The sequence below is a fragment of the Chlamydotis macqueenii genome, chromosome 16 (assembly GCF_036417535.1).
Source record: "Chlamydotis macqueenii isolate bChlMac1 chromosome 16, bChlMac1.mat, whole genome shotgun sequence".
Lineage (NCBI taxonomy): Eukaryota > Metazoa > Chordata > Aves > Otidiformes > Otididae > Chlamydotis > Chlamydotis macqueenii.
Window position 1 is genome coordinate 14,531,369 of NC_141571.1, and position 24,129 is coordinate 14,555,497.

The 24,129-nt window shown below is 46.6% G+C and overlaps 1 protein-coding gene across 3 annotated transcripts in view; it reads right to left on the reverse strand.

Moving 5' to 3' along the window:
- The window catches only part of LOC104482338 (peroxidasin homolog), a 43,261-nt gene extending 19,816 nt beyond the window's left edge, over positions 1 to 23,445 (reverse strand). For 2 of the 3 annotated variants that reach the window (XM_086760748.1, XM_086760747.1), the window contains exons 1-7: positions 23,277 to 23,445; positions 14,297 to 14,368; positions 6,556 to 6,627; positions 6,231 to 6,302; positions 3,312 to 3,383; positions 1,774 to 1,845; positions 60 to 238 (exon numbers count right to left, since the gene is read on the reverse strand). In XM_086760748.1, coding sequence (XP_086616874.1) covers positions 60 to 238; positions 1,774 to 1,845; positions 3,312 to 3,383; positions 6,231 to 6,302; positions 6,556 to 6,627; positions 14,297 to 14,368; positions 23,277 to 23,440 — 703 coding nt within the window. In that variant the 5' untranslated portion in view covers positions 23,441 to 23,445. The remainder of the gene's footprint in view (positions 1 to 59; positions 239 to 1,773; positions 1,846 to 3,311; positions 3,384 to 6,230; positions 6,303 to 6,555; positions 6,628 to 14,296; positions 14,369 to 23,276) is intronic. The other variant, XM_086760749.1, reaches the window with a different exon arrangement.
- Between the last annotated feature and the right edge of the window lie 684 nt (positions 23,446 to 24,129).

A 24,129-nucleotide genomic window follows, 5' to 3' on the forward strand; every position in this document is an offset into this window, starting at 1 on the left:
CAATTCCCAGACCAAAGCCCAACTTGAAGGGCTGGGGGTGGCCAGCGGAGGGGTTTGACCTTGCTCACCGCAGTTGAACTCCTGGGCGGTCAGGGTGACGATGGAGCGGCCGTGCAGGTCGCGAGGAGCCTCGCAGGTGGCGGCGGTCTGGATGCTGCCCTGCTCAGCATATTTCCGCAGCAGCTCAGCCAGCCACATCAAGTCGCAGTCACACAGCAAGGCGTTGGAGTCCAGCCGACTGCAAGACAGAGGAAAAGGCCACTCATGTCCCAGGCTCTGATCGCTACCTCCGTCTTGGGACGCAGGAGGGGAGCCGTCCTCCGGAGTGAAGGATCGTTCGGCTATTCTTCCCTGCATTCGGTTAGATTCCAAATGAAAATTTCAGATGTTTCATTCCCACAATGTTTAAAGAGGAAGGAAGGAATTCTTTGAAAAATTAACATTATCCATCAGCCATTCCAGTTTCAAATGAAAATTATTCTGTTAAACTGGATTATGCATTTTCAGTTTGATTTGAGGCAAAAAAAAGACACTGAAATATTGGGGTTTCCCCCAGGATGGAGATCTCCACCTTTATTGAACCCTATAAAAACAGCAGATAACACCACCTCTCAGAGCTTTCCATGCTCTTTCACTCTCAGCTCCAAGAAACTCCTCCTTGATTTTAGCATGCATCAGATCAAATTCTTTCCGTGACGGGCTGCTAGAGGCTGTCGCATTTCTGCACAACTATAAGAACTTTTATTACCACGACGTACGCCCCAGCCATGCCGAACGGAGCACCGGTGACCTCCCAGCGCACCGCGCTCTTCTCTCTCCTGACTTCTTTGCTACGAGCAGTGCTACGCATGTGGATAAATAAAGATTACAGAGGGATTAGTGTACGCCTCCTCCCTCCTGACAGTTTTACAGTAGATGGGTCTGGGCCATTGAAAAAATACATGGAAGAAAGGTCTAATGTTTCCAGGGACAAACACTTGAGAATGTGAGATTTCGCACAAGGCTGTGATACAGCATTTCATAGACGCTCCACCTTTTCCTCTGACATATACGGACATTTCCTTAAAGGGGAATAATTTGTGAAAAGTGAAGCATTTTACCCGCTTGCAGAAATCACAGAGGGCTGCAGTGAGAAACACATTATTTTCTTGTAGTTTAAAATTGTGGCAGAACACCAAAAGTCTTTAGTTTTTGCTTTTTTTTTCCCCAAAACACATCATAGAACTTATTTCCAAGGACAAACAAAGCAAAGCTCTGGGGGGTTTAAGAAAGCAAAAAGTAAGCTTTAGAGACAGCCAGGTTATGTGGAAATAACAGACCAGGGCACTCCTGCGTGGGACGGGAACCGTGCACCTCCGCACCCCTCTGAGTATTTTCAATGTCTAGAAAAAAAAGCCTTTTCTTTTCCTTCCCTGTTAGGATACTGATCTGAAGACATGATCAAGGTCGTATCTGTGACCTGCACTTCTCACATTTTTGAAGGATGTTTTATAGGCTCAAACCGTTGTGAGGACTTTCCAGGAATGTTCATTCCTGTGCTACCATTGACCTGTGAGAAGATTATAGCCAGATTATAAATAGACACCAGCAAGAAGAAACCACTAACTGGTTAAATCAGCTCTCGTGTCCAATCAAAACTGTTTTATAAACTTAGCAGTGGCCTTAGAAGTGCAACAACTAAAAGCTTTGCCAACCAGGCACATTTTTCCTCAAGTCCTGGCCATCCGATCAAAGATAAACAATTGCTCTTTGCGGGCAGCGTTTTTGACTTACAGCCGTTTGAGGGATTCCAGTTGAGAGAATGTCCCGGGATGAATCCTGGAAATCTTGTTGTTGTGCAAGAATCTGCAACGGGAGAACCCATGCCAAAACATAATTCAGTATTTGCACTACACAGATGACAACACCCCAGGTCAAAGCTCGGTTTAAATGCAAAGGCTGCTCATGAAAACGGAGCTGAGTTTTCAAGTTCCCTGTGTTTGTTTCCGTGAGCTATAGGCATCGCACTCATCTGCGAGCACGATGCAATGCACCAAAGCGGGTGTGGACTGGAAATGATGACTCCAGATGTGATGTAACAGCTTTAAACTGGAACCTTAATCCAGTTAAGGGAGGAGAAAGGGCACGAAATCCCCACAGACAGGACCCACCCTATGTTTTCTGTGCCTGGGTCAGCTCCAGTTTAGATGGGACCTTTTCTTCCCCCCCTGCAGAAGATACGGCAATTTCTAAAGGGCAGCCATTGAAGTAAGGCTCCAGCAGAAGACACTAGACAACTCATGCCCTAGACTCAATGTAGTTATTAATTAATCCAAATCCATGAGGAAATGTCATTCAGACAACAACAGCCTAAGCCAGGCTTACCTCAGAGTGAAGCTAAGGCAAATTCTCACTTCCAAAGTCCTTAGCTTAGACTTTTTTACAAAAAAATAAAAACCAAACAACCTGATTGCACTAAAATGCACCTGTGGGGACCAAGATGGGATAATTAACTCTCCATTCCCATAATGGAGGGGGGAGGTTTAGCTGTGTCAGTTACATCTAAAACTCATAAAAAGACCATTGACAAAAGTAGACAGTAGAACAGGAAAGAAATACAAAAGCAGTGTGGAAATGTCTGCATGCGTGTGCACTCGCGAGTCCAGCCTAGTTGGATGCTGAAAAATCTTCCTCTAAAATTTAAATCCAGAGTTTTCATTGGATCAAATACAGAGACTGAGATCAGCCATGGTGTACCAATCCAGGTCTGAATTTTCCTAAGGGCGTTTGGATCCCATGATTTTATTTTCCTAGCGTGTACGGATATAATGCACATTTCCATGCAGCATAGAAGGGTCTGCTGGTTTCACCATGGAGTGGGAACCACCACGTGAACTTTTGTCCTAGTGGCTACATTACTACTAGAAGCAATCCTGGGGAGCAGGAGGCACAGAACTTTGTTTCCCAACTGCTTTCAAGAAGAATGCATGTTTCTTCCTTCTGACTTTACTCCTTTTTTTTTTGTACACGCTGCCCAGCAGTGACTAATGTTGACATTATGGTCAGAGTAAAATTTCAGTTGGCTTGGCCAACTGTAGAGCTTTCTGCAGATTTACCCCGACCTAGGTGGAAACGTGAACATAACACAACCTGGGAAACTCCCTTCATATTCTCAGTAACCCTTCTACTTGGCAAGCATGTCAAATCTCCTTCTTCAAGGAAGCTTCTTTCTGCATTTCCCTCCATTTTGAAGATCACACTTCAAAATGAAGGGATGTTTTCCCCCTTCTCCTCATCCCCTTACTCACAAGGAAGGCCCCATCTCTACTTACAGCCGTTCAAGTTTAGGCAGGTCACTAAAAGTCTCCGGCTCCAGGCTTTCCAGGTTGTTGAAATGCAGGTACCTATCACACAGAAAATCACAAAGAGCAGGGTTACAGATGGAAATTTAAAAGACGGAAGATCTTTTTGGATCATTCCACCAACACCCAGCAACTGGTCACCACACATCTCAGGGCAGATGTGGAGAATCCACTGTAGCGTCTCCACTTTCCACATGCAAATACAGTAGCCAACATTGGCTTTTCCCTGTTCTGTCACTAAATATCAATTATTTACTCTCTCTTAATAAACTAAAACACAGAGAGGAGGACAGATTTGCTCTTTCCTGAAGCCTAAGACCACCACCATCCCTGTGAATTGCCCGTTGCGCTGTTAAGTTGTCAGGATGAAACCGCTGCCCATGGAGAGCCAGGAGCAGCCGCTCCTGTCTGAGTGCCGTACGGGAATTTTCCCTGCCTTTCCCCTAGCGCCTCAGTATTCCCCAACACATCCTTGGGTCATTGAGGAGGAAGAAACAGCCTTACCACAAGGTGCTTGTTCCCAGCCTAGGAATTGCAACATTTCTGAATGGGATCATGAGTTTGGTGAGAATTAATTTGTAGGGAAAGGCTCTGAACAGCCTGATAAAACTTTGAAAGTGGTCCTGCTTGTTGCTGAAGGTGGGACTGGAGACATGCAAAGGTCTCTTCCAGCATGCATTTGTCTGTGACACTAACAGGGGCTCCCAGCACGTGCATCCGCTCAGCAAGAGCGGAAACATCTGGGAATGGCTGCCATCGGGCCGCTCTGCCTCTGCAAAGGGAAGGCACAGTCTCCAAAGACAGAGATGGTTCAGCCGGAACACCTGGATCTAAATAGCACCTTGAGGTGAACAGCCCGCTTCTCGCTAAAGCAGGTTAATATCTTTAGTTCCACTAAAATCTCAAGCGTGACCTGCTATTCCAGAGGCCTGGCAGGCTTTCTGCACTGCTCCAGGTCACCTCCTGCCATCAGCAAAGGAAACTGGGGTGTGCAGAGTGACATACCATGGCACCTGAGACCCCCTGTTCCCATCAGCTGTGACATTCACCAGCATAACTGACACGTTCCTGACCTTTAGATGCCTTTCAGTACATTTTCAAAGCTGCCTAAACTCTTCCCCCTTATTTTTACACTCGCATAAATTTCGCAGCGGACACTGATTCATCACGGATCTACAAATACTCGTTCTGCTGGTGTAGCCGACTGCGTTGAGAAATCATTGCCTAAGCGGCCGCATGGCTGTTTGATTTGTAATGGAAGGACTTGTGATAAATGGTCCACTACTGGAGCGCGAACCAAGAGACGGTGACTCAGATTCTGCAGCGGAGGGCAGCAGTGGAGTGAGACGTCCGTGTTTTAACGAGTCTCAGATGTCTGCTGTCACTGCTCTGGACCTTGAGGAAAGCAGCCGATACCGTCCATCACTTGGGTTATACTTTTTCTTGAAAAGCTGGCTTGCAGGGTACAGGAAAACGGGGTAGGATTAGAGCAAAGCTAATTCTTTTGGAACCATGCCTACCCGAGATTGAAAACAGATGGGACTTTCAGCTGGTCGTTTGTTGGTCTTGTGGTTTTGTAGGGTTTTTTTTTTTCTTTTATTCGTGACATCAAGTCTGGAACGCTCGATGTTAAAATCTCACTGCGGCCAGCATCATCTCTCTAAGCGGAGCTGAGCCGGTATCTGCTTCCTACCTTTTCTCCCAGGCATCCTTGCTGAGCTGGCTGCTGAAAAACCATCTTGAACACAAGGCTGGTAGCACGCCCATTATTAACCTTGCCTGAAACTTCCCGTGATACTCTGTCCACTTCTGCTGGCAGCGGAGAACAAGCTGGATCCTATCCCTTTTACAGCAAAATCCTCAGCTACATCCCAGCCCTACAAACACAGTCGTTTGGGGCAACCCACGAATTAGAGTGGTTTCACCTTTGATCACAGTTCTCAAACAATGCAAATAATTCCTGTACTTCAAATATCCGCACTCACACTCTCTCCACATGCACACACGTTTTTACACTCATGCTCATAATATATCACGACCCTGGCATGAGAAATCCAATCCCAGTTTAGCGAGACAATTTAGGAGAGTCAGACCTCAGTATTCCCATCTCACCTTGAGCATGGAGTGCGAAGAGCCAAGAAACAAGACTTATTTGATTGAACAAACAGCACAGATTTGCCGTACACAGACCAGGAGCAAACAATGACTGCTAAAGCATCACTGCGACGGGCTCCAGCTGCCAGGAAAACTCGTGAGGCTCCTTTCACCCCAGCGCACCAAGCAGCCTGGAGATCAGTGTGGATCCACCATTTTCCCCCCAGTACAATTTCCAGGTGCTTTGCAGCACGTGAATACCACCATCGCTCCCAAAAATACCCCGCTGCCCCAGCTCAGCTTGCTCTTCATCCATTTGCTTCCAGCAAAGGTTTGGATAAGAGAGAGACTCGACCAGCACCCTCAGTTCAAGCAAAGGGCCAGATCCTGCTCTCTGCTCCAGGAGCCTCAGCAGACATACAGACAGCAGGCCAGCTGCCTTCTGCTTCATGTCGTCCTGCAGAACCCCATCACAAGGGTGTAAAGGGAACCAGAAGAACAGCTGGGCTCGTCCTATGCTCCAGAGGTTTAGGGTCAGGAGAAAACACACAGGATAGCAGTAGGAAGAGCCCTCAGCATTAACGAACCAAAAGCAGTACTGAGACCAGCTGTTTTCAAACAAAGTCAGTGCAGCCTTGCAAAGCTGGATGATAAAACAGCAGAAGCCTCATCCTCCTCCTCGCTAAGTGTCTGGTACCCTCCACTACTGGAAGCACAGCGCTCGGGTTAGAGGAGCCAATAAATCAGCTCTTAGCACATCACATTCAGGGTCAAACAAGGCTCGTTTGTACTTACAGCTGTTCCAGAGAACGGAGCCCCTTGAAGGCGTGCTGCTGGATGCTCTGAATTTCATTTTTATAAAGGTAGCTTTCAAAAGGAGAGAAAGAAAGAAAAAAAAGTATTAGCAAACTGATAGCAGTTGTACTTTAAAAAAGACGCACAAAACAGCTATGAACGTCAAACCAAAGCAGAGCTTGCTGACTGGATTCAAGGGCAATGTTTTATAGCTGTGACATTAACATCCAGAAATTCTGACCACAGAAAATACGTCCTTGACAAACATTAGGGGTGTGTTGTTAAATTTCAAAGAGGTTAAGGAACTACTGAGCTATCTACTCACAGGTATTTCAGGTTCTCCAGATCTTCAAAGGATCTTCTCACAATTTGCTTTATCTGATTGTTGTTCAGCAGCCTGCTCAAATCAAGAAAGAAAAACACAACCGGTGATTTCAGCACATGTGAGACTTGAGGCATTTGTGTTCCTGGATGCCCACTGAAAAATCCTGAGCCTGCGTTTTCCAGAGTCTGAGATTTAAAGGGGTTGGCAGATCAAAGTTTGGATACTCACACCAGCTAAGTCAATGAGAAGGTTTGTTGCCCAGAGGTGCCAAGTGCTTCCAATATGTACAACATCAAAAGACTTTTCTTTACCTTTTGTCACAGTAGTTTTCACTCCAATTTTGGCCAGGAAAGGGATGAGGGGAAGGGAGAGAAGCAGAAGGGAGTGAAGAGGAGGGACAAATTAAATCATTGCTGCCACTCCTGTACAAGCACAACAGTTTTTCAAGGTGCATGGTTGCGTTCAACGTGTGAGCAGTGCTATGCAGAGCCAGTTTTTACAAGTACAGTTTAAAATGCCAGTTCACAGTGGAGTTATAGGAGCTATAAAATGGTAATGCATTGTTCTAATCACTTTGTACACTAATATGTGCAAATGAAAAATAAATAAATCCACATCCGACTCCACAGGCTATTCAGAAACAGCTTCTTTCGATCTAGAGAGCCCTGTGCCAGATTTTAACACAAAACCTATGGACAACATCTCACTGGCAGTCCCCTCCGACTCGTATGTGCAGATGCTGTGACCGTGCATGCAAACGACGGCCGGTGCCAACGCTCAGAGACACAGCTCAACCTTATAATAACCAGGCTGTGTGCGACACCGGGAACCACGCAGCTGAACGCGGCAAAAAAAACCCTCTTCTGCCACCGCTGCCAAGCCCAACGCCAAGAAAATGAAATAAATCACTTATAAATAGCTCTTTAATACAGGACGTTTAACTATTCACCACGGCTGCGCTCCTGTGGGTCGTTTGCCAGGGTATCCCCCCAGTGCTCAGATCTGGTGAACTTCACCGTGGCCGCAGAGCTGGTGGAGCTCACAGCCAGAGAGCTCGGAGAGAGGATTTCACCAGCCACACTTCTTTTTGAAATTCCTAAATGGAGATGTGGATAGAGGGGAGAGCAGCAACTGCATACTGCAAAGGTTTGTTTTTCTAGCGTTGCAGGAAAAAACTGCTATTCCTTCTGTGAGCAGCCAGACCTTGCAATGTTGGGTCAGCTTCACCTCGTACACTGGATGTGCAGTTTCTATTTTACAAGCTCCTTTTTGTGATAGCTGTGCTCCTCAGAAACGATCTGCCGCCAGACAGCAGGTGAGAAGACAGTTCTGCACTTTCCCAGGAGTAAAGCACAAGGTTTTGCCGGAGAAAACAGGGTAGAGAGTGCATCAGCCAGGCTCTGGCACTACAAGCAAAGGTCTCTTCCTGGGAAAAACAGTTTGTGCAGGTGAAGGATGGAGAGAAAACACGAGGCGGAGGGGAGAAATGGAAGAAAACGTGTGGGAGAAGAAGATAAAGATAAAATCAAATGCCTCAAGGATGTAAAGAGAAAAGGTGCCAGAAACACACACACGTGTTACGGCAGCTTCACAGGTTACTGCCAGGCACCTCAGCCAAAAAAAGCTTTCCACCACCTCCTTCTCAGGTGGAGTATTACATGAAGGGTCCAAAAAACACGGAAGACACTCAAGTGCAAAGAAACCTTTGGAAGTCAAAATAGTAAGGGTTTCAGAAAAATCCCAGTATTCTTGATTTGACCGTCCTCTCTGGATCAGCTCCCCTGCTTCCCACGGATGCAGGTGCCGCTAGCAAACCGCACATTGCCGGCGCTGCGGACGAGCAGCCCAAGGAGGTTAAGGCAGAAAGTTGCTGGAACGTTTCTGCACAGCTGGAAGCCACGGCTCAATACACACGGCTGAGGTTAAACAACCCGATTTCACTCACAGGGACGCAAAAATGATGTCAAGTCCTTGGAACACGCTATTCTGCTTTGACAGCCAGATATGCTGAGTGGAAATACAGCCCCTGAACGCCAACCCAAAGGTTTATTTGATGATTGAACACCCAAGGACTGGAAATAACTGCTTGAGAGCAGCGCGGGAGAGGGCTTTTGTCTATTTAGCCACAGCACAAAGACAACACAGGCACCAACCGTGCGCGCTTCCTTCCCTGCCCTCCATCTGCACGCTTTCATCTTCAGCCAGAGGAGGACGAAGGCAGCTTGTTCTCTGTTTTCTGATCCTTGGCCCCACTTCTGAGGACGCTAGATGGGCTGATAGACGGGCGCCAGCTCCAACGCCATTCCCGTGGACGCGAGCACCTCTCCCCTGCCAGGCAACTGGCATCGGCCACTCGTTTCACGGGGGGCACGAGGCAATGACCAGGTCCTGGAGGCAGAGTCACCCCAACAGCTTGAGCAGCCCACGCACCACCATGGTCTGGACTCCTTCGCTGAGGAGTTCAGATGGAGACTGAAGTCCAGGGGGAATTTCAAGTCTGACTGAATTTTGGTGCTATTTAAAAGCACTAACTTAGTGTGTTTTGTTGTGTTGGCTATTTGGGACAGGTCGAAGGGATGTAATCAGTGATCCAAGCCAAATAAGACAAATTCTGGAAGTTCAGATGGCATGCAGTATGCAGGCCTCTTATCTCATCGTCTGATACTTAAAAATGTGTTCGTTGCCTGAGGAAAGGTTAAAAAGCGTATGGAAGGAGCCATCTCTGTTTCCTGTCTCAGGATTCCCCATTGTAATAGAAGGATATGCCCTGGAAAAAACTCAGAAGTGAGATAATTTATGAAGTCCATCATGGTCCACATATTCCAAAATGCTGCTTTCAGAGAAATCCATAGACAAGACAGCACATCTGGCTCCAAGGAAGAGTTTAGATGGCTTGTGCACAGCTGTCTGCTCCTTGACTTCTGTGCAATTCCCCCAGGCAGAGAAGTGTGCAAAATCCTGGCGTGGTCTAGATATTGATCCCAGCTGCAATCAATAGCAAACCTCCCAAATTCCTGCTAACATCAGTTAAAGAGGATTGAAAGTTAAGACCTACTGCTAACCAGATCTGCTGGGAATAAATGCTCTAGCAGACAGAAGCTGGAAAGATCATTGTCAATGCATGTCCTAACTATACCCTGCAGCAAAACAAGCGAAATTAAAAGTATCAGAAGTACGTTTCCTGGAGCTTATCAAAAGATAGCGAAATGATGTGCCATTCCCCTTTGTGCCAGCTGGTGAACTGGGCTCCAAAGGAGTAGGTGGACTCAATCATACAGGTTTTATTCCTGAAAAATTCTTCTGGGAGGTTTGAGACATACAAGCACCATGAGATCTGGCTCAGATTCACTAAGAGAACATTACACATTCAGTTTCCTTTAGGTTTTACATCCTGACTGCCCCTCCCTTCTCCTTCCCCGCCCTCTCTCCGGATTGCCAAGCACAGGCTTAAGTTGTATTAAATGAGTCGGGTTTTGTTTTGAAGAATGTATTAAACGATGTGACAGCACACAGAATTCAGGCTTAAAATGTGCACTCTTTCCTCTTTTCATTTGACGAACCACATGCTACAGTCGTTGTGACATAACAGCTATTTTCTCTCTCACCATTAATAGAAATCATCACATAACGTATTTAAAGAGGGAGAAAAAGTGAGTTTAATGTTCAGCCATACATTCTCCCTCACGACAGAATGATCTGGAATAGCCATTTCCCATATTTGAGGGAGAAACTTCTATTCTCGGATCCAAGCAGGCTCCGACGTCCCCTCCCTGCTTGCAGGAAGGTGTTCTCTCCAGAGCTACTAGAGCATTCAAGACACAGTCTTCATATTACTTCTGTCATTCAGTCTGAATCCCTTTACAAGCAGCACCTAAAGGGAGCTGCAGAGCTCACCAGAAGTGCCTTTTGCTCTCACCTACGCAGAAAGAGAAATACAACGCAAGCAACGACGTTGGCAGGGCAAAGGCGCACGCACCACGTCGTGGTCTCCACAGAGCCCCTGTTCTCTAGGGTGCTCATGCCAGGGGCAGAACAAAATACCTGGGGAAGTTAAGAAATAGTACTTTGGTTCCAGGGCTGGACATTTCTATAGACGGTGCTGGAAAGACCCAAGTACCACCAACCTTTTGGCTGTGATGGTCTATTTGAAAATACAGCAATTGGGCTGACACTGCAGGGTGCTGGCCTCCTGTGGGGACATGTAAGGGGGGACAGTCACGCAGGGGTGTCATCATCCATCCCCGCCCCAAAGATGACCTAAAGGAGAAAAGACTGGAAAGCAATGAGATGCTATGCCTCACCACGGGCTTGCAACGTGTTTGCTCTCTTCCACAGTCCACCACCTGCTGTGAGCTAATGTTGGGTTAAGCCATGCAGCCCATCTTGGCAAACTCAAGCGACACAGCTGCTGAGGAGATGTGGGTAGTTTGTGGATGGCATACAAGAGTATTTTCCCCTCCTCCTCCTCCCTATTTTTTTTTTTTTCTACCAAGAGGACATATTAAGAGTTTAAAAACACACAAAGGAGATCCTGACACCAACATCTGCACGGGAACTGAGAAGAGGCAATAGGATGGGCTGAGGAAACCTTACAACTCTAAGACCTTTAGCCCATGAGGATTTCTCCAATGCACACCACATCGCAGACAGCTGACAGACAAGCTCCCGGTGCTGCAGCGTTTAGGACAATTGCTTCTTACCGTGGTGCTGTACCAGGAGTCCCCAGCCAGAAGCACATAACGACTGTGTCTCTTCCACAGATAAACAGGGTTCCTGGTTTTAATTTTAAAGCAGTGCTCTGTAATTTATCAAATCTCCCATAGCAGGGAGAGAAAAGAAGAGCGGGAGCCAGGGGAGGGTCTGAACTGTTGAAAAGCCCCACTGGACGTTCATGGTGGGCTGCTCTTCTGTCAGTCCCACCTCCCCGCGTCCAACGCGGGCTACAAAGGTCTCCTTATCAGGGTGGTTTATAAACTGTCAAACTTGGATATACTGCAGCCATCCTGCCCAAAAGGAGATGCAGAACAGAAACTTCACCAGAATCTGCTGTCCTTCCTCTGCCAGGCCAAAGCATTGTAGGAAAAGGCGCTTTTAAAAGCATTTGTTTGCTTACGGAACGTTTATTTAAGTCCCACAGCAGCAAGCTGCAAGCTCAGAGCTCTGCAGATGGAACCTGAACTACGCTGTCCTTCAAACCCTTTGCTTCAAATATTCTGCCCAAACTTTCTCAGCGAGTCTCTCAGGGATTTTGAAGGATTTATTCTCTTTATCGCTTGAAAATCTATATGAGTCCTCAGGCAGAAGTTTACCATCTAAGAAGCATCAGCAAATTCTTCAGCTCCTGTCAGTTTTGATGTGGGAATTGGACAAACCAAAGTTCCTGGAGAGGAATTTGCTTTAGGAGTGCGAGGTCTGATGTTCTCTCATTCAGTTATCAAGCTGCTCACTCGTGGGAGTTAACTCCTGCAAGTGTGAGAACAACAGATTTTTCCAGTTTGCCGGCCAAACCAGGAAACACAACCAAGCAGATGAAATATTATCCAAATGGAAAGATTTCATTTGCAAAAGCAGTTGATTTTTAGCATTCAAATATAAAAATGCTGCATTTTGTGAGAGTGATGTTTCACCTCACCTAGCATGCCAGCTCTGACGATGGTCACAGGACAGCATTTCGGGAGATCCTGCCCACTATCTGTGCTCTTACTGTCCTGGCACCCGTAATCGTGAGATTAGAGATGTTAGGGGGTACATTCATGCCTATTCTCATGCTATCTGCTCATGGACTTGCTGTCCTCAATTTTCTTGTCCAGGAGGGCGTGGAGACAGAATGCAAAAAGAATTGGACAAATTCATGGAGCGTTGTAGAGAGACAGGTTTTTCGTCTCAGCTAGGCTGTGTATCTCTGTCTAGCTTTAAGCAGAGTGGCAGGATCAGAAAGAAAGAAGCAGAAGCCTTGTATGTGTCAGGGACCTGCCTGGACCGAGGCACCGGCAGGGCAGGAACTGGGATCTCTCGCAAAGCTCCGCAGGTTGGGTGGAGTGTCTCTCCAAACGAAGGCCTGCCAGCATCCTTCGTTTCCCCAGGGTTCGGCCGAAATGAGCCTGGCGGTCCTGCCGCGCTGCCTGCCAAACATCTGTCTGCATCACACAGAGATGACATCACTTGGAACGGTTTCTTTTCTCGACTCAGGAGAGCTTCAGGGGTGGAAGAGCAGGCCTGGAGATCAAGATGCCTCAGCAGAGCTTGCTGATAAGAGAAAACCCTACGGACTCAGACTCTTATTTTCTCTCTGGATGTTTTAGTCACATTTATCACCTTATCTGAGCCTATCTCAAATGACAGAAATTCATCCAAAAGTATCCTTTCTGCCTATTATTTTTGGTAAGTAAGTACCACGTGGTGCCGTTTGAGAGACTAACACAGGCTGTGCTTGTGTTCTGGATGAACAGCATCACTGGCAATGAAGTTTTCTACCAGTCTACCAGCTGACCACCTGTCCTATCAGCAGGGGCCTGGGTCACAGCCAGGGTACTCTGAAGCATCCTACAGCCATGGTTTGGCCAATCTGTCCCATACACATGGTGGAACAACCTTTAGCAAATGTTGATTTTTATAAGACAGCTATTGAACAAATCTCCTTGATAAAGTCCTGCTGTATTCCCACTCTTCCTACAACTTACAATTGACTGAATTCCTTACTGCCCAGGTCATCCTTCCTTCAGCACTGCCATCTCTACAGGATCAGGGACTTCAGATCTCTCAAGGTCAGACAGAAAAAAACCAATCTGGATTTTCTCTTGCCATTTGGGACCACGAATGTACAAACCCAAGAAACACAAACATCTACCGTGTAGTGCAGGTTCCCAAGCTAGCTGGTTTGCCTTGTAGAGAGATTCGGACTTGGACCTGGAGATCTTATAGCTGTTAGCGCCATGCTACAGCTCAAATAATGAGATCTGAGCCTCAACAGCCCAATTACACCCAGCACAGCGCTGTGCTGACACAGCTTCTGTTTCTGATTTGGGAGCTGGTTTGTTTTCAACTTCTTGGTTACACGATGCAGATGTACTCGTATCTGTCTTCAAACCCTCAGCCGTACAGCGGCAAGGAGCAGCAAAAACTCCCACTATTTCCTTTGAGCAGAGTGAGGAACTTGTCAGGACGAGCAGTATATCGTACCAACGTGCGCGTGCCTGCTCTGGGGGGGTGCAAGACCGAAGGAATTGTTTTCTACTGCCATGCCTATCTGCAGTAGGGTAGGTGTAGGCATTTATTCTAGGGCAAGGCGTGAGGACAAGACGGCATTTGGAAGGATACACTGTCACTTCAAAGCTACGTAGAGCAACCAACGCAGTTTACGTGTTTGAGGAGGACATGCAAAGGAAGATTTTAGTGCATCCCTCTGGTATCTTGATTCCAGGCCAGAACTGCTTTTGCAGGCTACTCTACAGCCATACCTGCTGGAACACCCACAGAGGCAGCCACCGTATGCATCAGGATTTTAAAATTTTTTTTAAAAGACATGGTCATCACCCAAATGAAAGTTATTAAATTGCACGTTTAATTTAAAAGGGTAAGAAGCATGATCCAAGGTAGAACAGAGGGAATTTCAAAGCTTTAGTTGGATATGCACAACTTGGCTGAAATAACTAGAAGACCAGGGTCATCTTCAAGCCATTACAGGGGACAGCACTAACATATCAATAAACGGATATCTGCAGGATCACAGAGTCAAACTTACAGCGTGTTGAGGTTCTTCAGCCTCCGGAAGGCTCCAGGTTGTATCTCCTTGATGTGGTTGAAACGTAAATCTCTGAAAGCAGAAAATACAGTCAGTGAGCTCCTGATATAAAGAAGCCATCAGCAATCAGCATCATCCATGGGAGGAAGAGAGGAGGGCTCCTGGCAGAGTCTACTGTACCAGGCCTACATGAGTTGGACAAACAGAGATAAAGATCAGGCAGGGGAGTGGAGAAGGAGTAAGGACGATGGCTGGGGTCTATTATCGTCTGCAAAGTCAGCCAACAGCCAGGACAAGACTACATTGACAAAATTAATTTTAATTTCACAAAAACTGAAGACTGAAAGGACTCAAGTGATCATCTCCACAAACACCAGACAAGGTCTGCCGCTCAGCACCCCAAGTTCACATGCATCTCATACTGACTTGTAGAGGAATGCCTATCATCACATGGACCCATTTTTTAGCTCCCTAGTGAAACTATCTTTGCCCTAAAATGGTTAAATCTGATCAAATAACCTCACATAATAAGCATTTCACACTCTGCTCCACAACCCTCCGAGACTCGGAGCAGCTTATCGCTGCCTGCGTTTCAAATTCGTGCCAACTTCAATTAGAATTAGTGGAGTCCAGGGGATTCTGGCAAATTTCAAGGGCTGTCCGTGTAACTACATGGACTTGGAACCCTAAAACATGGGGTTTTGATTGCTAATGAGATAATAAAATAAGAGCTAACTGGTTTAACCTCGTTAACTAAGCAGAAACGCTGCTATAGGGAACGTGCATTGGTTTGGCACCTTGCACGGTCCAGCACGTTATAACAAATCACAGAAGACTGACAAATGGTGTTTGCTGCTAGATTCTATCCAAAGCACAACAATGAAGTTGCTTTTTTTTTCCCCCTCTACACTGCTTGATCTGTCCCATTTAGAGCTATTTCTGGGTTTAAGGCAGCCTTTTAAGGGCATTCGCTTTGAGAGGAAAAAACCAACGAATGTGATAAATTGCCCGTCATTCTGGGTGGCGAGCTACAGAGCATCTGGAGGCAGAGTTGAAACCAAGCATTCTACAAATAGCACTTATTATTAAAACAGGCATCAACAAGAATCGTGACCTTTATAAAATTAAGATTGGAGAGAGCTACATTCAGTGCAGGTAGCCCCAAACCCCAACTGACAGTGAGCACCCAAGGGGGCTGAAACACCTTTGAGTTGGTTTTATTTTAAGATGTAATGTTCTCTTTAGCTTAACAGTTTGCAAAACTAGTTATTTTATGTTTAAAAATTTCCCACTAATTTTTCTTACTCTTTAGGCAGAAAACACACAGCATTTTTACTGAACCCGGGTTGCAGTGAAATATTAAATTTCTGCCTTGTCACCCCTTTGTTATCACTGGATGCCACAGAACACAAGCCAGCAGCAGTTTCTTTTCTGTTGTGCTTTTTCCTTTCTGGAACTTTTCAACTTTGAACAAAAGAATGAGAAGAGCATCGTAGGGAGAAGTCTCTTCCCTTCCTCAGTGGTACGTATTGCATGGAGCAGAGGCAGAGGGCAGGAGGGAACACAGCTTCAGCATTTCAATGAAAGTGTTGGAGTTGTCCTTCACAAACACCATTTGTCCACCACAAACCGCGGCCCCAAGGGATCACCCTTGGGAATTGCCGTTTTGAGCAGTAACTCTACCTTTGACACCTTCTGGTGTGTTTGGCTTCACTTGCGTGGCCTCAAACGCGCATTTCTTGCTCTTCTTGTCGGAAGGCGTTACACATCCCTCTCCCTGATGATGTGAGTTTGAGGATATCGGTACGGATTTCTCACGGCAACGGCTGACACCACCAAGCCAAACACAATTAAACATTGGCAAAGGTGATCACAGAACGCGCTGGCTGCTCTCCACAACCTCGTTAAAAGGAAATGAGGAAAGACTAGAGCATGAAAAAAAGGTGAAGAAATGCAAACTTGATTTATACACCGTAAGGCGCAGACACCAACTCTGCCTGCCCCGGGGGGCCGTAAAGCACGGTGTAATTAGTTCGGGCAGCTGGCTACAGGTAACAGGGAACAAAACAAATAAATGGAAGAAATACACGGGGGTCAGGGCTGAGGCTGTTGATGCTCATGGAAGGCAGTGGGAAGCAGGCAGTGAAGTGTAAAATACCACTTTGGGTCACAGACTGCAGGTGGGGGCCGGGGAGGGAATCAGATTATTTTAATAAATAAAGACAACTGCAATCCTTCACACCCTAGCACTCGCACATAAGCGCATGGCTTCCACAAGCTCTCTGAGCGCGTTCCTGGGCAGTGGGTTTCCTCACCCGCCAGAGCAAGAACGCAAACCTGGGCTGCGGGGCTGGCAGGAGGGACCCGTGCCGCTAACAGAGGTCCCACGGCTGTCCCTTGCTGGACCGTCCCTCAGCAGCGCTCCCGAGATGCGCAGGGATGGAGGGATGCCTCCCGACAGCTCCCGCTGCTGGGCGAGCAATGGGGGTCTGGCTTCACGCAGGAGCTTTGCCCCTACACCATCCCCAAGGAGCACATAATAAAACTTAGCTTATTATTTTCATGAAATATCTTGATTTTTCTTCTGCTTTCTGTTCCAGATAAGATCTTCAGATGATTCTCTGGACCCTGGCTGTCTCATGCTCCTTTGGAAAGCTCTCTCCGGTTCGCTCTCCATCACACAAAGGCACCAACTCTCCCCACAGACAAAAAAAAGAGAACAGAAACAGTGCGTGCCTGCTCTGAGCACTTCATTTTAAGAAATAATGTGAATTAGCTGGAGGGAATCCAGAGGAAAGCAATGGGAACAATCTGAAGTCATGACATGACAATGGAAAGAACTGAAATGGCTTATTTAGCCATCGATGTAGTAACGATGTCAGAACATCGCTACAAATAGAAAAGGGCGAATAGTCACCGACTAAAACTGCAGATTCTGATTTTTTAAAAAAATACCTGAAATAGCAAGGCTAATAAAAGACTCGGGTAGATTTGTAGACTTCAGATGGGACAGGCACTAGCCGCATACGATTTAGGTTGGGTGGATCCTGCCCCAGAGGCAGAAGGACGGACTGGGCTTCTGCTCCCTGTACTCAAGACAGCAGTGGAAAGACACTTGTGTGGATGTCCCTACACAGCAAAGAAAGCCCCTGGAGATGCAGAGGAACCTACATCTTCCTCCTTACCAACACATCAAATACGCCAATACTTGGGCTCATCCATAGGGTTTTTTTCTCCAGACGCTGCCTGAGCCCGAAGTCCAGCTGGCAACGAATGCCATGCAGGGCTGCACCGGGAAATTCCTGGCCAGCGTGGATTTGAGAACATTCCCTACAGAGTTGGCCCCTTCTTACACAGAAACCCTTGTTTCTCTCTATTCCCAGGGCACTTGCTCTGGAAACTTGCCGTTTATTTCACGAACAAGCGTGTTTGTCACGGGGACCCACCGCACAGCTCTCCCCGTGCCAGCCCGTCCCAGCTGCCGCGTGCACCAGCAGCTGGGCTCCCTCTCTCCCACCCGCTGCTTTCCACCTTGGAATTTGCAAAATATGGGGGGGTGGGGGGAAGAAAAAAAAAAAAAATCCCGTGTGATTTAACTCTCCCTAATGTTTTCAAGGTTTTCTACCTTCACACACGCAGCACGGGGAGGCGCGGGATGGACGCTCTCCTCCATCACGCCATCCTGATCCCTCCGGACAACGCCAGCCTGACTAGCTCAGCAGAAAATCCCACCAAACCCTGGTATCAAAGCTCCACAGCTTTGACGGGAAACTGGGCCGGAATGTGGATAATCTGGGATCTGCTGCTGAAACAACTCACCTTTGTAGACTCTGGGAACTCAACCCCATCGCAGAGGCTTCGCAAAAATGCCACAATTTGCAAAGGGATGGGGAAATGGGTATTTGGAGAGGGACACTTGAATCTTTCTGATCCTCTCAGCTGCTATCAGAACAATCACTCCTGAAAGCACTGTGTTAAATAATTAACAGTGATTAGCATATAAAGCAATCCATGGCTTTTACAAGAAACTTCCACTTCTGCTTAATCTATTTAGGCTTTTACAGAATCATGTATTACTTTGTTAACTAAGCAGATAATTAGCTACAAGAGGTATTTTACTGCAGTTCCATGGAAATTACCGGGCTTGTTCCACTGAAGCATCTTTTGTGTTAAAAGCGTTGTGCACAGCAATGATGCCGGCAGTTCTGGACCGTTTCACCCAGAACCAGTTGAGGAAGTGGCAGCCACCCAATCGTTATCAACAAAGAGCCACAGCGTAAAGGTGGTTTTACAAACCGAGATAAGACACTGAGTTTCCTTCCAGGCTTTCCTGGGGAAGGGAGGGTGTGAAAGACATCCCCCACACAATTTTTAGGTCCAGTTTCCCATATAGAAGAAGAACCAGAACATTAGAGAGACGATCGTTTCTCTTACTCATTCGCAGAACATCGGAGTCAGCTCTGCAGGTTCCTCCCTCCTGCCAAACAGCTCCGGTCCTGGCAGGAAGGGAAAACAGCCTTGCTGAGATGGAATGAAGTCTTCCAGACTCACTGTCATCAACTCCCCAATTCAGGAATGTCCCTGTCACACACGCGTCCCCAAATGGCTTTAATAAATGACAGCCTTCATCTCCGAATCCCTACACGGAGAGCAGGGCTCTGCCATCCCTGCCAGACAGATGAGGAGACCGTGGGGAGGCTGAGGGCTGGGGGGGTTCCAAGTCCCTGCTATTTTGGGGTGTGCCAGCTTAAGAAATCAAGATCTGACTGTTCAAAGAGTGAAGAGGAAGGAAAATAGGTTCAGCATGGAAATCGGAGCAAACGAGATTTTAGGATCATAGTTGAAAGGCTGAAGATCGAGCAGATGCCATGCTGCGGAACGGGTTGCTGTTCCCCGTTGCACTGTCACGCTGCTCACATTTTGAAGTTTTAGGGATGGGCACACTAGATTTTAATAAAGAAACTACCACAGGCATTCCTGAAACCAGCTTTTTAAGATTTCAGCTCCCACAAACAGAGGTCAGATTTTCAAAAGTGCTCCCTCTGCGTCAGCTGGGCAAGAACTCGATAGCGAGGTAGCTACGATCCCAAGAGTCAGGATGTGTTCATCAAAAGATGCTGGAATGTTTCTAGGAGGGAAAATATGTTTTAAATACCTTCCCTCCCCATTTTCCTTCTGATGAAGGGACTTCTGAAAACAGAACATACAGAAGGCTTTGGTCACCTCTGGAAGGTTTAATGAGGATTAAACACTACAGTGAAAGAAGTCAGAAAGAGATCACACCTGGCACATCCAGATGCATGGGTGCGCGTTTAATGGCTGCATGTAAGACGATCACATACAGAGAAAACGAGTAATCCGTTCCTCAACCCAAAGCGCACGATAGAGACCACGAAGGGAGCAGCGTTTCCAAGAACTCATTCGCTCAGGAAGCCTTTCCCTAAAAAAACGTACAAAGTTCCTTCTCGAAACTACGCTCCTTGGGACAGACCAGGAGAGCTGCACCCTGCCACCCTGCCCTGCCGCAGCCTCCCTGCCGCGGTGCAACGACCTGCGGGAGGAAGAAAGGAGCCGAGCGGCCACCAAACAAGCAGCACAACGACGAGGGGAAACAAAACTCATCAAGCTGGCCATGCTTACACTGCCCAATTAGCAAGCAGGTCTGTGAACAACTGGGTCACCTTCAGTTCACGCCGGCGATGCGCTCTGGCCGCCTTTGCCTGCGCCCTCAGCTCTGTTTCTCTGGAAGTGCTCGTTCATTACGTGCTACGCATAACGCGGAAAGGAGAACAGCCCATGGATAATTGGATTGCAATCCATTAGCTGCCAGCCAGAGGGGAACTTCTTTCCATGGATTTCTCCTACCCATGCCCACACGTATCAAGGTTTATTGTTTTAAGTGTCACACTGTAGAACAAACGACTTCGAAGGTTAAAGACCTATTGAAATTTTCTGAGTGTATGTTTCACAGCTGTTCCCTTCTTCGGGCTGCTGGCGAAAAGAACTGCTTGAGTCCCAGCGGTAACCAGCAGATCACATCTGGATAATCGTGTTCCAGTTGAACAGACAGCAGCCAAAATACGTTTGCAGTTATACACCATGAATTTTTACATCTTACTTCTCTGTACATGTGTAGCCATTCCTGCCATCCTATTCTCTGCTCAGGATAAAATGAGCAGACTCTATTACTAAAGACACATAGTCTATTCCTAAAACCAGACATTGGGCCAGATCCTCAGCTGCACCCAGCTGGGATCGGGAAGGGAGGAGGGAAATGGCGACCAAAGACGAGCCAGTAACAGCTCATCAATCCTGGAACTGGTTCCATGCCAATCCCAGCATCACTCGGAGAAGGCTATGGGCTGCTCCAAGTTACGCCAGCTGGCTACAGCCCCAAGGGGGCCATCTGCCAACGGGGCTTGTTGAAGCACAGCGTGTGCCGGCTAGGAGACTTCCCCACTCTTCAAGGATTGTTGGAGAGGGTGGCACGGAGTCACGGAGGTCAGAAAGTCCCAAACTCCCAACTTCAAAGCAAACTCCATCTGGAAATCGCAGCTGTTCTGCGAGGGAACCGAGCTGGAGCCTGGGACTGGCGTTTGCATCTGCAGCCACAGCCTTGGTCCTGTTCGTACCAAAGGGCAAATGTGGAAAATATCAAAACCCCACATTTTTTACTCAGAATAACTCCATGATCAAGACTATTCTTGCTGTAGTTCTGAATGCTCACTCTGGCACGACGGTCCTCCCAGGAGAAAGACTAACATACCAAAAAGCTGGAGTAGTCAGGAGTTTGGTTAAGAAACATTCTTTGATCTTTCACAATTAAAAAAAAAGTTTAATTACTCAAATGCTGTTTATAACAGATACAATGGGATGCTGGTTGGAAATGCATTTACATACATTAGATCTTCAGGATAGCCAGAAAGTTGGGATTTTTACTTGCCACACACCATACAAAGGCAAACAATCTGCCAACAGACAACACTAACCAGGCTCAGATGTCCTCATATCTACAGGGATCGCTGCTCATCAGTATGGGTTTTGCTCATAATTATGCAGACAGCATTAAAAGAGAGTAAACCAGACAAATCTCCTTTAAAAATACTGGTCTATAAAGGCAGTCATCTCCTTTTGGAATGTCACTACTTTTATATCTCACCTATACCATCTAGTTAGTGCCTAAAAACCCCGTCTCCCATTCAAGGTTGTGGCTATCATGGTAAACTAAAAACCAGCTTTCCAAAAGGTTAAGCAGGCAAAACACGGACCATTTACAAGCAGTGTACATGCAAACCAGTCAGAGCAGGGGAGAGGGAATGAGGGTGGCTGTATACACCGCACTGGAAAATCTGGTCACCTTTCTAGGTTGAGTTTTACAGGCAACCAAATACCACTTATATCAAAGCAAAATACTACCTGGAATTTTCCTAAAGCTGCCAAGACAAGCCACGGACCAGAGTTTGGTTTTGCCCCCTGTAGCACAGAGAATGAAGTGTGCTGTTGCCAGAGGGCATTTAGAAATTCACCGTTCCAGCACTAAAAAAAAGTTGGTGCCCACAGTAAATCTCCCTCCCTCCACACTCAGAGAGTCTCTACCAGAAACACACTTCGGCTGTCCAGTGTGACAGCAAACGCTGTCTCATTTCAAACAGAAATTAAGCTTTACTGAGCCCAGAAATAGCTCTGTCAGCCAATGAAACTCATTTTCCCCACCATAAAATCCATGTTTAAACCCAGGAGAAACAAGTTACTCTGCTAAAATCAAACAGCGTAAATATTTAAAATATTTTAGTATTTCAAGATGCATGGGAATTAGGGAGAAAAAAAAAGTTTGGTGACAACGTGGAGAGTCAGACTCTGTAAGGTGCTATAGAGCAGATAACCACTACCCAAACGGTTTCCACAAGGCATACCAGTACTGACCAGTTCCACACTGCAGAATCGCCACTCCATCACCAGCCTAGGGAGAGAGCAAGCCCAGATCCTGAGCTGCCCACCTGCAGCCAGTTTTCTCAACAACATAGCTTTTGGCAGCTGTGGCAAGTGCAGATATTTTTCTGGGTGCCACTGATGCTGGAACCTCTGTGGTTCCACCAAAGCAGATCTGGACGGCAGCAATTACAACGCCAGCGTCCTGCCCACATCATGTTCCTTCAGCTGCCAGCACAGACACTGCACGAGCATCACTAGTGAGCTGTTTAGAGGAGAAATGCTGGTATAGATGTTCCAGCTGAGAACAAATTTGGTTCGCTACATGCCACTGCATCTTAAAGCCACCGCTAAGTTTAGGACTAGTTTAGCACCACAGAGAAGTGCTCTTCTGGATCTATCAGTATCAGTAAGAGCTGTTCAGGAGCCTCCAAGTGTTGCATGCCCTTTTCCTCCCCTTCTCCTCTTTGAATGGGCTCAGCCAGCAGCTCCCCCTCCAACAGGTACTTTATTTCTCAAGGCATCTGCGAGATGCCACAGCTGTTGCTTTCCAAATAAGCCTGAAGTTTGGTTTGTATAGTTCAGATAGAAACTGGAAAACCTGTACTCAAAATCTAGGACAGAAATAGGGCTGCATTTATTAGAAAAATAGGGGTTTTTTTCAGTAGAGACAAAAGTCTGAATCACTTTTCCTCTCTCTCCCCTGCACCCATATACAAAGCTTCCTCAAATGTAAACTGTGTGCCTTTCTATAAGCTCAGTTTAACATTTGTGACCTTTGATTCCCCAAAACTGTCTTCCAGTATCACCCTTGCATTATTCGTATTAATTTCTTTCAATTCCCTTGATTGTCCTGTTAACCATTAACTGATGCCAAAAGAAGCAGTTTCTGGTTTACGCTATAAAAGCATGAAACAGTCTGTAAAGCAGACAATTCTGCAGAAAGAAAAGGAAGAGGATAAAAAGCATGCTTTTTTGGCCTTGGCTTTTTGTTTCTTCTTCCTAAAGACCACGCAGGTAAGAAAGGCAGTAAAACGAAAGGGTTACTCACAGTATGTTTGTCTGGGGTGGGATATCGGGGATGGATTCCAACATCAGATGCATGCATCTCACTGTCGTCCTGAAGCACAGGCAGCGGCTAGGGCAGGAGCAGGAGAAACGGGGCAAGAGGAGAAAGCACAAAAAGCCTCGAAGAGCTGAAGATGTGCTCAGCATGGTGTTTGCTGGAGTGTATTTGCCTCAATTCTGAACTGCAAGGAGCTGACAGAAAAAAAAAAAAAGTTTCCCAGCCCTGAGGTCCAGGAGGAGGGGACTCATCAGCATGTGTTTGCAATTAAATTAAGGCAGTTTGACAGTCCAACCGCCCACCCTCTTTGCCGTTATGTACATCACTGAAGATCAGACTGTTCCCACCCCTCTTTAACTGCGGTGCTGAAATACAAACTCTTAATTTTGATTTATTTTTGCCTCGTTCCTTATTTTGAACAGCAAGTTAACTCCTCACCTTCTCCTCAGGCATTTCTCTGGAAGCAAGCGGCATGCGCCTCTGTGGACAATGACCAAAAAATGACCCTGTGCTTCCAGGGCTGAGCCAAGACACAGATGGCCCAGGGTCAAGTTTTTTTTTTTACATCAAAATTTTTGCATTAGCACACTCTCTGCAAACTAGGGATAACATCTTATCTAACAGCCTGTCAAACGTATCAGGCAGCAAGACTTTTAGGATAGAGACGCTCTTACTACACGTAGTTAGAACAGTCAGCAAAAACACGCTTCCCACCAGTGACAGGAGGGTAGAACGCTACAGATAAGTGATTTTAAGAGTGAGATCAGTAACAGAGAGAAATAATCTGCAAATAAAGGAAAAAAAAACCTGATCGTATGCATTCTGTACAGTTTCTTAT